This window comes from Oxyura jamaicensis, chromosome 1 (assembly GCF_011077185.1).
Source record: "Oxyura jamaicensis isolate SHBP4307 breed ruddy duck chromosome 1, BPBGC_Ojam_1.0, whole genome shotgun sequence".
NCBI classification, from domain to species: domain Eukaryota; kingdom Metazoa; phylum Chordata; class Aves; order Anseriformes; family Anatidae; genus Oxyura; species Oxyura jamaicensis.
This window is the reverse complement of record NC_048893.1, coordinates 183,258,604-183,273,492: the sequence shown is the minus strand read 5'-3', so window position 1 is coordinate 183,273,492 and position 14,889 is coordinate 183,258,604. Positions and strand designations below refer to the sequence as shown.

Sequence of the window (14,889 nt, the reverse complement as noted above, 5' to 3'; positions counted from 1 at the left end):
GAGACCCAGATTAGTGCAATTGCTTTTAAGGTTTTAGGAGGCACAACGCTGCCAACCTGATCAGTGAACTCAGAGAATTTGATTTCAGGTATGCAACCTTATTTATGTTGAACACTCCAGTTGCCAAAACTAGATTTTGATGGTTAAAGGCTGAGGATGATGTGTTTTTATTTTTTATTTTTTTTTATGTGGCTGTCTTGCATGTCACTTTTGGTGTCAGTGTGATCAGTCTTGGGTTTTTTCTTTTTGCCATGCTAGTTGCAGATCCTGTTACAGTATTTCTTTGGAAGGAATTTTGCATGGAAAAAAAATAGCAGCAGTTTACGTTTATTTTTATTCTAAACACCTGTAAGCAAATGTCTTCATTTCTGAATTCTACACAATTTATTTTTTGTGGCATTTTTTATGCAATTAAATATTCCTTCTCCAGGTGATAGTGTGGTTACCTGTTGCTGTTGTGTAATATTCAACTAAATGTTCACAAGTTTTAAAATCAATCTTTTTTTTTTTTGTAGTTAACTTGGAATACATTTATTTGAATAATTCCTTTTTCTATTCTCATTCCTCATATTTCCTCTATACACTTTCATTATTATCAAGAATCTAAACTTAGCATTAAATCTGTTGTTCTAGAACTTCTGTTTTCTCCACCTTTCTGGTGTCAGTGTTTCAGATTATAGTACATGTTAGTACATTTATCTGTGCAGAAATGCTATTTTATTTAATGTAGCAAATTAACTGAAAAGTCCTGAAACCTTTTTTTCTTAACCGTCCAATAACTAAACCACATTCTGAATGTATGTATTTTGAAGCTAATAGCTAGAAAATCTTGACAAATAAACTGTAACTCCATGCTGCTGCCAGTTAGGTATTTTCTTTGTCCTGATGAGTTTTTTAAGATATTAGTGTCAGAGATAAGCATACCCCTGTATGTCCTTTGGTCTGTTTATTAAAAATACTGAGTTATTAAGCATGGCGTGCATGCACTTAGTAGTAGTTTTCAGCACCACAGATTCTGCTTTATGGCAGCTGAATACTTTCTAATGAATGTAGGCAAGCTTTCTGGACCTTGATTTCCTTTGAATACATTATTAATGATAGTGTTTAATGCAGAAATGTGGACTTTGACTCTGTAGCCTTTGCATCCCCAGTCACTGAGCATTTTTTCAGAAAATACCTCTTCAATGTAAAATGAATTGTGTACTTGGATTATGATAAGCAGGAAGCATATATGAATATTTAAAATCAACATGATATTGCTTCTCTATCTACAAACATTCTAAAAACAAGGGTGATGAAAACATTTCATATCCTATTGAGAGCATGAAGCTAACCAAAATCTAGAAGTACTACTTTTAGACACTGTGTAAGCTCAATTTTCAGCTTTCTTGAATAAAAATATGGAAAGATTATCCTAAAATACCTCTGCCAAAAGCTGCAACTCTTTCCAAGTCAAATCAAGTTTTTGCTATCTCCATTTTTTTTCTATGAATTGCAGTGCTGCTTTAGTAGTTCAGAAGTTTTCTGTATATTGAAAATTGGGAAATGTAAAACTGAAGTCCAGGTCCCCCTGGAGAAGGGGGCAGAAAGGAAAGCTGCTGCATGTGTCTTACTTCCAGTGTTATAGCCAAGGAACACTAAAACTCTAAATTCATGATTCTAAATGTAAAAGACTGATTTAAAGGCCGGACAGGTTCAATTTAGTGATCAGCTAAATCTTTCATTAGACTTCTGATATTTTTCATAAATGTCTGATGAGAATAGGGTGTGTTAGCATGCTCTGGAACCATGTTCCTGAGTATGTAAAACACGTCCTGCTGCTGGGGTCCCAGCTCTTCCTTCCTATCCCAGGACTATCCTTAGCTTCATCCTTGTATTGGGTAACTACACTACATTTTGATGTCTTTTTTTTTTTTTAAAGACACCAGTACTAAGAGTACGCTGCACACCTTGCTCAGCTGAGAACATCATAGCACTGAACTTAAAATAAAAAAAGGCAGTGAGTTCATTTTAGTGTAGGAAGGAAGATAATGGACTACCCATGTTTTTGGAATGGCAGTTCTTACATTTTTAATTCTCCATTAGCATTTATGTACTGCATCTCAGAGATGAAAGCTCTGACAGAAGCAAGTCTGTCCTGAGGAAGGAGATAATCTGAAACTCTGCATGTCTGTGGCTGTGGGTTCAACCTGGGGTAGGAAGCCTCCTTAAAATCAACCATGAACCTCTAAAATACCACTTCTTAGACTAACAATTTTGATCATGTTTGTAACTTTCTTAATATTCTTGTTACATTTTTTCAACGTTTAGCACTTTTTTTTTTTTAAGCTTTTAGCTGCATGCTTTACCTGCTCTGAGAGTTTTTGGGTCTAATCTCCTTGGGTTGTTGCTCAAGTGCCATCTGTAGCAGGCCTGGTAGGCCTTCAAGGGCATATTTCATAACCAGCATTGCTATGAACTGGACTGCTTTAAATGTTAGTTGTTTTGAGCAGATAGATATGACAGGGCATTTCAAACTGATTCTTCCAGTGTTTTAGCTAGTACTTCCAGAGCATGGGAATGAGGGCTCCAGCCAACCAGCCTGAAAGCAGCAGCCTAGATTTAGCTGTAGCCGCAAGTAACTCTTTCCAGTAGTAGAATAATCACAGAATCATTAAGGTTGAAGAAGACCTCCAAGATCACCTGGTTCAACCACCCCCCTACCACCAATGTCACCCACTAAACCATGTCCCTAAGCACCACGTCCAACCTTTCCTTGAACACCCACGGGGACAGTGATTCCACCACCTCCCTGGGCAACCCGTCCCAGTGCCTGACTGCTCTTTCTGAGAAGAAATGTCTCCTCATTTCCAACCTGAACCTCCATAGCACAACTTGAGGCCATTCCCTCTCATCCTATCACTAGTTTTCTCTGGGAAGACGCTGACCCTCCAGCTCCCCACACCTTCCCTTCAGGTAGTTGCAGAGAGCAATGAGGTCTCCCCTGAGCCTCCTCTTCTCCAGACTAAACAACCCCAGTGCCCTCAGCTGCTCCTCAAAGGACTTGTGTTCCAGGCCCCTTCACCAGCTTTGGAGCCCTTCCCTGGACACTCTCCAGGGCCTCGATGTCCTTCTTGTACTTAATTGAGATTCTTCATTGACAGGAAGAAGCTGTGATCTCCCACCTTTTTTTTTTTTTTTTTTGAATGTTCTCTTGGTTACGTTGCCTTTAATCTGGAAATCAAAGGGCAAGTGTTCTTAAACACATGCAGAAAAATAACCCTCAAGTTCTGGCTTTTTTCTCTTCAGAATATTATAGCAACACTTCTGTTCTGCACATGTTTATTTTATATGTATAGGTTCATAAAACAGTTACATATTTATTCTTGCTAAACATAATCACATGTTGCTGTTTACCAGAAGTAAAGTGTACTCTGTTATAGCAACTAATGGTTAGAAAAAAAGACTTGATTAATACAGGAATTTGTCTCACATCTTATATCATATTTTTTCTCATGCTGAAGAAGAATCATGGGGGTTGGGGGGAGTTTGCTACGTGAGACTTCTGGTATGTTGGTTTGTGGGAAGTGATTTGCATAATGATTCATCAGGAGGCCAGGAAAAAAAAAAGACAAATATCTCATTATATTCAGCCTTCAGTAGACATGCCAGTCTTGGTGCTATTTAAAGGAGACAGTGTCTTGACCTTTATAATCTAAATCAAAACACCTTAAACCTGCAAAATGAACTAGTGTTTTTTTTAAAGCTGGGAATATCCTCAGCCCATCACCCCAAATTAGTAAAACTTCTAAGTAAAGCTTTCAGTAATATTTCATTTTTTGACATGTGTGTACCCATGCAGGGGCACATAAACATGCACACAAACTTATTTTAAGTAAGTGCATGGATATGGACATGTTGTTGAGGGGGAAAAAAAAACAAACAAGAAACATGTTTGGGGAGGAATTTTGGTTTTCATATATTTTATTTGAGACTTGTGCCATGCAAACTGTAACAACTTCATATTAAAGGCATCTTAGTGAAAATAATATTTCTTATCTCTGTCTTTTTTCATCTATGGCTTAGTGTTACTGGGAAACAATTTGCAGTGTGGAATTTGGGTGTTTGCAAATAATTAGTTTTACTTTAGAAAGGATGAGTACAATACCATTTAGAAATCAGGGGCTGCATTGCTTTCAGATGGCCCATTAAAAGTCTCAGAGTGATGACTTGTCAGTGAGCTGGGTCACAGCTGATGGATAAAGTTGTGTTCAATGATGTTTAGCCACAAAATCTTCCACTCTGCTCATGTAGTTTGAAACTAGTTTGTTGCATTTCCCTGTATTATCAGATGTAGAAAGTTTGACTGCCTTACCTTCCTACAGTGAAGAAGACGAAACAGGATCTGTTGCAGTTGCTCTGATATATGCTTGTTTTTTCACAACACTAGTATTTTTACTTCTCAAATATGTACAATTCCAGTTCAGCAATTCCAGTTTTTAACTGGTGCTCTTATTGTAGTGAATATTCATCCTAAACTTAAAAATCAGCATAGTTTTCCTGAATATAAGAGTGAAAATAGTAACATCCAGTGAGTTTGCAGTGTTCTAAAGTTTGTCCTTCCAAAAATTACACAAAAACCACTATAGCACAATAGGTATCTGTCTTTTTGTGGACTGTTGATTAAAAGCTCAATGAAATGAGTATGTGAATTAACTGTATAATTCAATATGTTCTAAGTGTAATTTTATGTAGTAGCTATCTGTTGATGCTTACAGTCTTTTTCCTCCAGGTCAGCATGATGGACCTCTACCACGGCAGCATGCGGGATTGCTTCCAGAGTCGTTGATATGGGCATATATTGTGCAGCTCAGCTCTGCCTTACGGACCATTCATACAGCAGGACTAGCATGCCGAGTTATGGATCCAACAAAGATTCTTGTAACTGGCAAAACAAGGTAAGAAAGTATTAATTTTCACTGTATACTGTGGTCTGTGTTCATGATACCTGTTGACCATGCAGCTTTTTAGCAAAATAGCAAAGGCTTAATTAAAAAGTTCTATTAATATCTCATGCCAGTTGAAAATGTGCTAGAACTTGTTAAAGTTCTTGTTAAAGTTCTATTTAAACAGGAAGTCAGGAAGACTTATGCACTATCCTTAATGTGCTATTGAGATCCACCACTGCCAATTTAGAAACTTACTGATTTATTTGTAATACAAGGCTGTCTGTTGCACTATATCAAACAGTAAAGTCACTATTTTCTGCTTCATAATAGTTTGTTAAATACTAAGATAACTTTTTGTCATATTAAAGCATAATCAACTGTATGAATTCGGCGAAAAAATGGAGTAAACAGCAAAACTTAGTGACGCTTCTTCCCTTTTTCTTCTTCATAAAGGTTACGAGTTAATTGTGTTGGAATCTTTGATGTTTTAACATTTGACAACAGTCAAAATAATCCACTGGCATTAATGGCTCAGTTTCAGGTAAGACAGCAGTGCTCTATTGAGGTTGGTGTCTTAGCACGGAGAGAACAGAAAACCAATGTGATTCCTTTTGGAAGATGAATATTTTAGTTGAATTGTAGTCTGGCATAACTATCTCTAAATAACTAAATTTTTTAGTCATGATTTGATCTTCGTTTGAATTTGTTTGTAACTTAGCAAAATGAGCTTTCGTATTTCTATCTTCTGCTTCTGAAACTTCAGCCAATTCACAGAACAGGTCAAACTGTTAGTATTTAACAAACTTAAGTCAGAAATGGTTGGAATCACAGATCTGTAAAGAAAGAGGAAGAAAAATCTTGTATTTAGTGATAGAGATCAGAAAATGTTTCAGTAGCAGTTTTTGCTCTTTCTCCTTTGTTTTAACAAATAATTAAGTGATGAATGACTGTAAACAGAGGAGGAAGAGATCTTTTGAAATATCTGCATTTAGGCCTTCTCCTCACTCCTAAAAGATTCGAGTATATCTTTATTTTAGGCTCCTAGTTTTTCCGTGCTCTACTGGCGTTCTCTGAAGTGTGGACTCTGCATAATTCGTGAATTAAGAAGAATCCCTTTAGACTTAACAAAAACTGTTCCACAGTCATCTGGAGCATCACTGTGTACAGGAGTGCCTCTTTCCCTAACTTCCCCTCAGGGTAAAGTACATTGCTTCAGCAGTCATCACGTACCCTGTCCATACCGAGAGTGAAAGACTACAGGAGGGAGTTGGATTTAATTTATTTTCATTAATTGAGCTTATTCAGTGTGAGAAAATTGTTCATTCAGAGTCTTCCAGAAATAAATTAAGTGTTTGAACTTTAGCCAGGCAGAAACTAGCGTATTGGAGACCTCGTCCTAGAACATATCAACTTTTTTAAATAATACACTAAAGCAATTTTTAGTGTACTTCTGGTAGGACATCAAAGGATCCTTCCCATGCCCCACCAGCTACACGTCAATGGGCTTGTAATAATTTAATAGAGAACTGAGAGAAGACAGGGATGCACGTAAATGAGGGATTCCATTCCTAAAACTGTGGTGAGATTGACCTAAATAATTCCTTAAATTTACTTTAATAGCAACAAGAGAAGAGATCCTTCTGAGATATTATGACATTCAAGTAATTTTAAAGCAAAATATTTAACGTACTTGGAGGTACAAATCTGAAAATACTTGCAGGTATGCCAATCTGTCAGAAGCATTAGCCATAGCAACCCAACATTTGGCAACTAACTTGCTTAACACCTAGTTTTGCTTAGATACACATTTTGTTTGCATGCTTTATTCATTCTTATTATCCAAATTGTTCAAGTATCACCACTAAACCAGTAGAGAAGTACTGTTCTGTGTGGAAGATGTACTCTGGAGTTAGAAAACATTGCATTACCTCCTTTTTGTTACTTCCTCTAGAAAGGCTAGACTTTCACAATCCATTTTGTTCCTTCAGAGATTCTGGACTGAGTTAATTCCTTGAAATTCAGAAGTCGTTTATCACACTCTACCTTTGTTTGCCCTAGCCAGATAACACTACAAAATAACAGCTGCAGCTTGTCCTTTTTCCTCTCGATCCATGACCCAGTTCCTGAATTCCTCCGGGACTGTAAAAAATGTAGGTTATCTGTTGGTTTACTGCCCAGCTAATATGCATTTCCTTGTTGATGTCTTCAGTGGAGGAAGGTATTTTTGTTAGCATTTGTTGCTTTCTGGCTATTTCCCATTGTTAATATAGATAGGAAAGTTTGACCACAACAGAGGGGGGCTGTTGTAATTGTTCTTCACAGTCTGTTTTTCAGAATCTGTGTTAAACATGCTAGCTTACATGATCATTTAAGAGTTAAAGGCAACAATAAAGGAAACTAAAAATACATAAATTAAATATGGTCACTTACATTAAAAACAAGACGCTTAAACCTATAGAAATTCCTTCCCCATCTTGCCTCCCTCCCCCAAATCTTCAAGTCACGTGTCAGTTACTAGATTCAGGTGGTAAAACTGTAAATGGTGATGCAGGAAACAATAGGAGGGTTTAATAAATGCTTTTGTATTTGGAACACAATGAAATGAAGTTCTCTCCGTGTCAAATGAAGAGAAAACATACGTTCTATTGATTTAACAAGGGCTGTAAGGTTACATTTGCTCAAAGTAAATACATTTAATGTAGTAAACCAAAATAACTTTCACATATACCTCTCCAGATTTAAAGAAACTAGCAGAAGAGGCATCTGAAGTCTTGATGTTGACTTGAAAATTAATAAATAATCTAGGAACTTGGAGGGACTTAAACACAATTCCAGTACTTAAAAGGACAGGCGAATCTACAGAATTAAGTGATTGAGCTGATACTGATCCAAGCACAGCACTGGAACAGGATAAACAAAGTGTCAGTTTCAAAGAACTTACGGAAAATGGATCTTGTCAAAAATATGTGATTTATTTGACTAGCTTACATGTCTAGCTGATGAAGCCAACTGTATAAAATGCTCATATATCTTCAGGGCTTTTGGCACAGGAGCGTGTATCTTTTTAACATTAAAATGCAGAAAAAATACCTATTAAATTAATTTCCAAATTGCTCACTGACATATTAAAATTCATTTGATAACAGGGAAACCATTAATGAAGAGGGCTGTTTCTGAGGGTATCTCCTTGAGGCTATTTTTTAGTCTAATGCTACTTTATATTTCCATCAATGACCCTAGATGATGGTGATACAATCTTTACTTGCAGAGTTTTTCAGGAGATAAAAAAGGTTGTTACAGGTTACAGTTATTACTAATTTATTTGCTAATTAAATGGTCATGAGTTGCATGCAAGGTACATTTTTGAACAAAAGGCAACCTGTACTTAAGAAGTGTGGTAGTTTTCTTTGAAGTGAATTGACTTAGTATGATTTTAATAGTCACTGTTGATAGTTGCCATAGCAAAAGTCTTCTGGCAAGCTAATGGCTCATGTGATCCTTAAATATGTGAAAAGCATGACATGGAGCGTAAGCAGAGAAACGATCATATTTGATGTGTACCTTGAACTGGTAAAGCTACTGCAGGAATACTCCTTATTTCTAGTGTCCCTGCTTCAAAAAAGTCTAGCAGTTTGTGTGTGTCCTTTAAACTTCCTCTGCCTTGAAGCAGAAAGATCTGAATGAGTTTTTCTCAGAGGGGAGGGTAAGACTTAATAGGAATATATATATATATATTTTTTTCCTTAGAGAAAGATGGTGTGCTTCAACTTCTGGGATGTTTTTACCTTGTCTGCATGGATAGAGTTTGTCAGTGGATGGCAGTTTGATCCCTTCTGAAATAGGAATCAGAATTCCATAAATCCAGATGTCCATTCCATTATCTAATCAGACACAAGAAAAAAATAATCTGTGTACCTATGTGCTCTTGTAAAATGTTGTACACTGGACATTGTAATAACACTTTATTTCAGTGTTTTAGCTGTCAGTGAATAGTGAAGCATCTTCAGATAGTGATTCAGCTTGCTTAAAATCTGAATTGTCCTGTGGAATACAGAGATCTTAAATTGATCAGACTCTTGACTGAGCAACTTCAAGTTCCTAAAATTAACGGGATGAATCCAAACCATTTTTCAACCAAAACACAAGTGAAGCATGTAACTTGAACTGTGTGTTTGAGGCTGCATTGGTGTGTTGTATTATCTCTGCCTATTTTTCAGTTAGGTGTACTTTGCAAAATAAAGAAAACTTAAAAAAAAAAAAAAGTCTGAATTTAGAATTTCCTAGCTGAAGCTAACGTAGACCTCTTTCTCAACTATTTTTTAAAATCTAATGCAGTCTTTATGATGAAAGCAACTATGTAAAGAGACTATTTCTCCATAGGGTCTATTCCTTAATTTTTATGTTTTGGGCATATTAGTCAGGGTTGGGTGATGATAAGAATTCATATAAGATACCTACTTAGTAATTATTAAAAGTTGGAAGGTGCTAAGTAGGAGACTGCAGAAAGAAGATAAGGTTAATACAAATACTTCCATATTTCTCTAAAGTCTTTTGGAAACAAAATAACAAAAATACCATTACGCAGGGTGAAGGTGTCTCAGTGCAGATACCTTATCAGCAAGGTTCTTCTGTTTCATACAACAGCAGTGTCATCTGCTGCTCAAACTGTACTTGGTAGTGGAAGCAAGTAGGTTCCCCCCAGGATGGGGTTTATTGGTCTCTTTGTACTTTGGCAAAGAGAAACGAAAACTACTGATGCTCAGAAATTCCTGGTTCCTTAGGAAATCAAGTCTAACAAATGCCAATCCCATCTCCTCCACATGTCGTCCTTGTTTCTGTCCTATTTTCTGCATCCTGTTTCTGTCTTCATTAATGACTGCCACGTTCCATGCTTTTAAACTTATGTCACGTTGCTTATCCATGTTTAAGTTGTGCTGCTTAATCATATGTTAGCAGTTGATATGGAAACAGCAGGGACGTTCAGAGACCTGGAAACATGTTCTTTACTCAGTGTCTCAACATCTGGAAGATGTGGCTGAAGGGAAAGAAAGCTCTGTTCAGCTGCTGCAGCCAAAGCAAGCAGCAAACACAGCTACCTACGCCTCTGGGTGGAACAGCTGTGAGGGGCTGTGGCAAATCCACCATCTCAGGAGTTTCCTAAAGTTTTAGCTGTGAAATTCTAAACAGAACTTTTAATGTTTCTGTGCTGCCAAATTGTCAACCTTCCTAACAGAAACGACAGCAGGTATACTCCCTGTGTGACAATGTTCTTTGCAAAACATCGTATCCTTCTTCCAGAATATGGAGTTGACATTCACAACAAATAGTAGCATTCACCTCTTAGATTTTGCAAATATATCTTTTCTAAGAAGAAAGTCAGGAAATCTGACTCTTAAATTCAGTCTGAAGCAGGCATCCAATATGGAAAGCTGCAAATGTTTCAAGTTTGGCCAAGTTACGTGCACCTGAAAGACTTTCAGTAGGGAGAATCTGGCAATTTTTGCTATGAATAGTACTGTCTGATACTAAATTAGGCTTCTGCTTTCAGAGGGGACTTCAAGTCTGGTGTAGCTTTTCACAGTAACTTCTTGTGGCTGTCCTACCTGTAAAATGGGCAAAATTTTCTGTTGTGACAAAGTCTATGCAGCTTTTTTTTTTTTTTTTTTTTAAGAGAAGCCTTAAGGAAAGGGGTCTGTAATGCTAAGGATTTCTTCACAAAATGGGTTGCTGCTACAGGTCTGTTCCTGTCTAGTTACTTCAGGCAGTTCCTATCTCTTCAGACAGACCATTAGAGATGAAAATCTATGAACTGTTTGTTAAAACAAAAACATGAGCTGCTAGGTTCCAGTAGGACATGTTGCTGTTTTAATGAATACGCCTTGATACGTATTTCTGTATCTTGTGCTGAGAAGGCTTGTGCAATTTGCTACCAACTACTTGATTCCTCAGCAGCTAGTGCATGAGTGGTTAGGAAAATCTTTGTGTAGAGCTTCTGCTCACTACAGAAGATTTTGCTCTGGGACTATCATTAAGCTAAAATAAGTGAATTTTAAGCATTCAGGGGTAAATATACTATCTTGAAACTCCTAGGTGTCAAACAGGAGATCAGGACAAATTCCCTGTATGTTTTAACCACTTGGACAGCTGTATTGAACTATAGCACTTCAGTTGCTCAAGTCCTTCAGAGGTTACTGAAGAATGATCTCTATAAATGCCATCTAGTTCTTTAGGTAATATTTATCTATACTATGAATCTTATCTCTGCATGTTTTCCCTGTTAGCAAGCAGATCTGATCTCCCTGGGGAAAGTTGTGTTGGCTTTGGCGTGCAATTCTTTATCAGGAATTCAGAGAGAGAATTTGCAGAAAGCAATGGAACTGGTGACAATCAACTATTCCTCTGATCTGAAGAATCTGATTTTGTAAGTTCGCTACTACATTTATTTGCCAATGTGTTTTTAAAAAAATAATACATCTTTTAAAGGAAATTACTTTAACATACAGATGAAAAAGTCAAAATAATATTTTCAGATGCAAATAAGATACAACTGTTATTGAATGTCTGCATAGCCAGTGCATTAGTGTTATCTTTAAAGTTAATTTATATAATGTGTATTTTTATGGTATGTATCTAATAAAAATCAGTGCCCTTGCATTATTAGTGTTTTTAAAGCTCCTAATAAGAAATTACTATTCCACTTTAAAGAACTATACAAAGCAAACACACCCACCCCAAATGAAAACCAACAACAACAACAAAAGAAACACACCACCACACAAGCCTTATAAGTAATCTTCAGTACTGGGTTTCTTGCCTGTTATCTACCATAGCAATATCCTGGACTTATCTCACATTTTCACAGTTTCAGAAGATATTAAAGAATAGGCACATTTCCTTTTTGACCAAAGACTTGAACACTAGCTTTTCTTAGTTGTGTATTATTTTGTGGTGTTCTTTAGTACAGTCGTTATTTCTGCTCTTGCAGCCTAAGAGGGGAAAGTAGAGAAATCTGTCCCCTCTCTCATTTGAAAAACAATTGCATGACAATCTGAATCTTTGCATCCTTCCTTCTTTTCAGGTATGCTCTTAATGTTTGAGTGGAGTAAACTAAGAAGTTCCATGAAGGCACAATCCTAGCTAATACAAATAACTGTCTGGAAATGTAGAAGTAAATTAACACAAATATTTTCTTCGTTAATATCTTTTTAATAAAGCACAAATTGTCAAGTCATATTAAATAGACGTCAGGGTCAATAGTTGTAAAATCATAATAGGACAAACTCTCTGGCACTTGCAGCATGTTTAAGTAATCTTTTGGGGGTGGGGATATTTTGGCAGGTATTTGCTGACTGACCAAAACAGGCTTCGCAGTGTAAATGATATCATGCCTATGATTGGTGCGCGATTCTATACTCAGTTGGATGCTGCTCAAATGAGAAATGATGTTATAGAGGAAGACCTTGCAAAGGTAAATAATTTGGTAATTCGTACAGGAAGACGTATAGTTGGTATTCCTATAGCTCTACTTTAAGGGGGAATGTTTTCTAGGTACTTTTTCTTTTGTTTGTTTAGCAACCCAAGTAAGCTGCTTGCAGACGTAACTCTGAGTGCAAGGTACTGAAAGTCCAAAAGTTCTAAGAACCACTAGTTTTAGAAAGTTCTTGGCTGGCCTTAACTCTAGGTAGCATCTTTATGTTCAACCAGCAATCCTAGGAAAAGATTTTCTTTATTGAATGGTTAAAAAGTAGTATTCTGGTTTACACTATATGTCATATCACACTAGATCATCTAGCTTGAGTCAGAGGTTGTAGAGCAACAAATGCTTTCTTCAAATTCTTAGATTTAGATTTCAGTGCCACTTATCTCATTCCTTTCCAAATGAATGGTCTTTGGAGTAAAGGTTGTGATCCTCAGTTTCCCTGAAATGTGCACCTTTTGCTGTGTGGGTCTGGGTAGTCTATCAAGTTCAGTCATTGTACTGAGTGCTAGCTACAAAGGAAATATGTACTTTGTCCTGTGTTAGTGTGTATTTGTTCAGCAGGAAAGGGTTTGAGCTTCATCTTGTCTGCTTATCAGAAGCCACTGATCATAGGATTTTATAACATGACTACGATACATTGCAGAAGGCTTTCGTGTTGCTGAAGATTTATGTAGGCAAGTGTATTATGTTTCTAAGGATTTAAGTTTTGTAACTCCTTTCCCTTATGCCCCAGATAAGCGTATTTGAAAAGGCAATAGATAGGATTCTGGTGAACTGGTACTGTTAACTTTTCCATGATATACTTGCTGGAAACCTGCTTTTCTGTCCTTAGTGAAAGATAAGGAAATCTTTCAGAAGCAAAGAGATATGGAGCAGGTTGGTGTCTACTTTGGATTCCTGACAGGTGCTCACTCTTCCTATTAATAGTCAACCACTGCTCCTACTCTGAAGATGTTTAGGATCACTTCTTGTCAAGGTGGCCCAAGATGCCTACACAAATTTGGGTAGCTGGACCTCTTCTGATAACAAAAATGGAGATTGTCCTGTAATCAGCATTAAGGAGTGTGCATTTTCAGTCAGGTTGTTTACAGCAGTTGCTTTTCACTAGTAGGTGAGCACAGCCACCACAAATCCAAGTTGTTGCATAGCTCCTAGTTTCGCAGTAGCTGCTTATCTAGCAGCGATAAATAGCAGTTGTTAATTAACATACTATAACTCGGTTGCAATGTCACATATTCCATACCATCAGACCTACAGTATCACTTAGGTCTAGCCATATACCCTCTCTTCCTCATTGCTCCAAAGAATGTTAGAACAATGTTTGTATGTTCTTTCATCATTCTCCGAGCATGCAGTCATCTGCAGCTTCTAATTCCTGAAGTGGTCTGTATGTAGTTAATAACTTTGCCACTCTTGAAGCCATGAATATTGTTATTTGCATTTCACATGGCAGTGACCCCATTACTCTGTCCTTTTCCTTCTTCACCTTAATATTCCTATCATCTACATGTCACAGCACTCAAGTATGCAAAGCCTCAGTTTTCACGTCCTCTAATCCAGTCTGTAGAAGAATTCCTTGCCCTACAGGCTACCCAGCCTGCAGAGAGGCCACCTGGAGCCTTAGAGCCAGTGTTGGCTTTCAACTTTGTCACCATTGACTTGGAATCTGCAAGGCTGTAGCATTCACACACATGCATTTCTGGCTTTTGTGTATTTGGGCACATGCCAAAAAATTGGCATTGGATGTTGTGTAGGCCTCTGCTAGCTGGACAAGGTAAGTCTTTTCTGTCACCTTCTAAGTGCAAAGTGCAGCTTCAATTGAAGTACAAGCTGTTCTGCTGTGTGCTTTTTAGACTGGTAATAAAAATCTTGCAAACCCATAGGCTGTCTGAGGTCAAGCTATTATCACCTTGACCTATTTTATTTACCCAGCTGTGCACAGTAATCTACTCCAGACTGAACTCATTTGAAATCAATATGATCATGCATGAAGTGAGATGCAGTTTAGCATGAATAACACTGGAGAGCTGGGCCACTGGAGGATATGAAAAATATCAGGAGAGAATCTTTTTTCCCTGCCAGCTTTGAGGAGCTTTATTTAAACTGAAGATTAATCCATAGTGTAATGCAAGCTAGGTTAAGATGCAACACTTTACAGTAACCTAAATGACGAAAAAATGTATGAAATCTTTTTTTTAATTGCATGTATTATGAGCAATGCTATCGTTCTGTCTTTTGTATGAGCTTGTTTTGATTGCTTTGCCTCTGTTATTGAAGGACTTAGAATTTATACTGCATTAAGTAAAAATTAAATGTATAGCTTTTTGAAAAAAACTTGTTTCAAAATATTGTATTAGACTGCTATTTCAATTGGTCTGATATTGTTGTTGCTAAACAGTATTAACTAATAATGGCCTACAGAACATTTTCCAAGAACACATCTAGTAGATCACTTCTTATTTACCTGAAATTAGCTATTAT

General features: G+C 37.0%; 1 protein-coding gene across 5 annotated transcripts in view; it reads left to right on the top strand.

The window, feature by feature from the left end:
- Positions 1-14,889, top strand: part of PAN3 (poly(A) specific ribonuclease subunit PAN3) — an 80,871-nt gene that overhangs the window by 58,505 nt on the left and 7,477 nt on the right. For 3 of the 5 annotated variants that reach the window (XM_035325508.1, XM_035325472.1, XM_035325478.1), the window contains 4 exons: positions 4,772-4,937; positions 5,382-5,469; positions 11,210-11,349; positions 12,267-12,396. In XM_035325508.1, coding sequence (XP_035181399.1) covers positions 4,772-4,937; positions 5,382-5,469; positions 11,210-11,349; positions 12,267-12,396 — 524 coding nt within the window. Of the gene's footprint in view, positions 1-4,771; positions 4,938-5,381; positions 5,470-5,965; positions 6,126-11,209; positions 11,350-12,266; positions 12,397-14,889 lie in introns of those variants that run through there. The other 2 variants (XM_035325498.1, XM_035325487.1) reach the window with 2 other exon arrangements.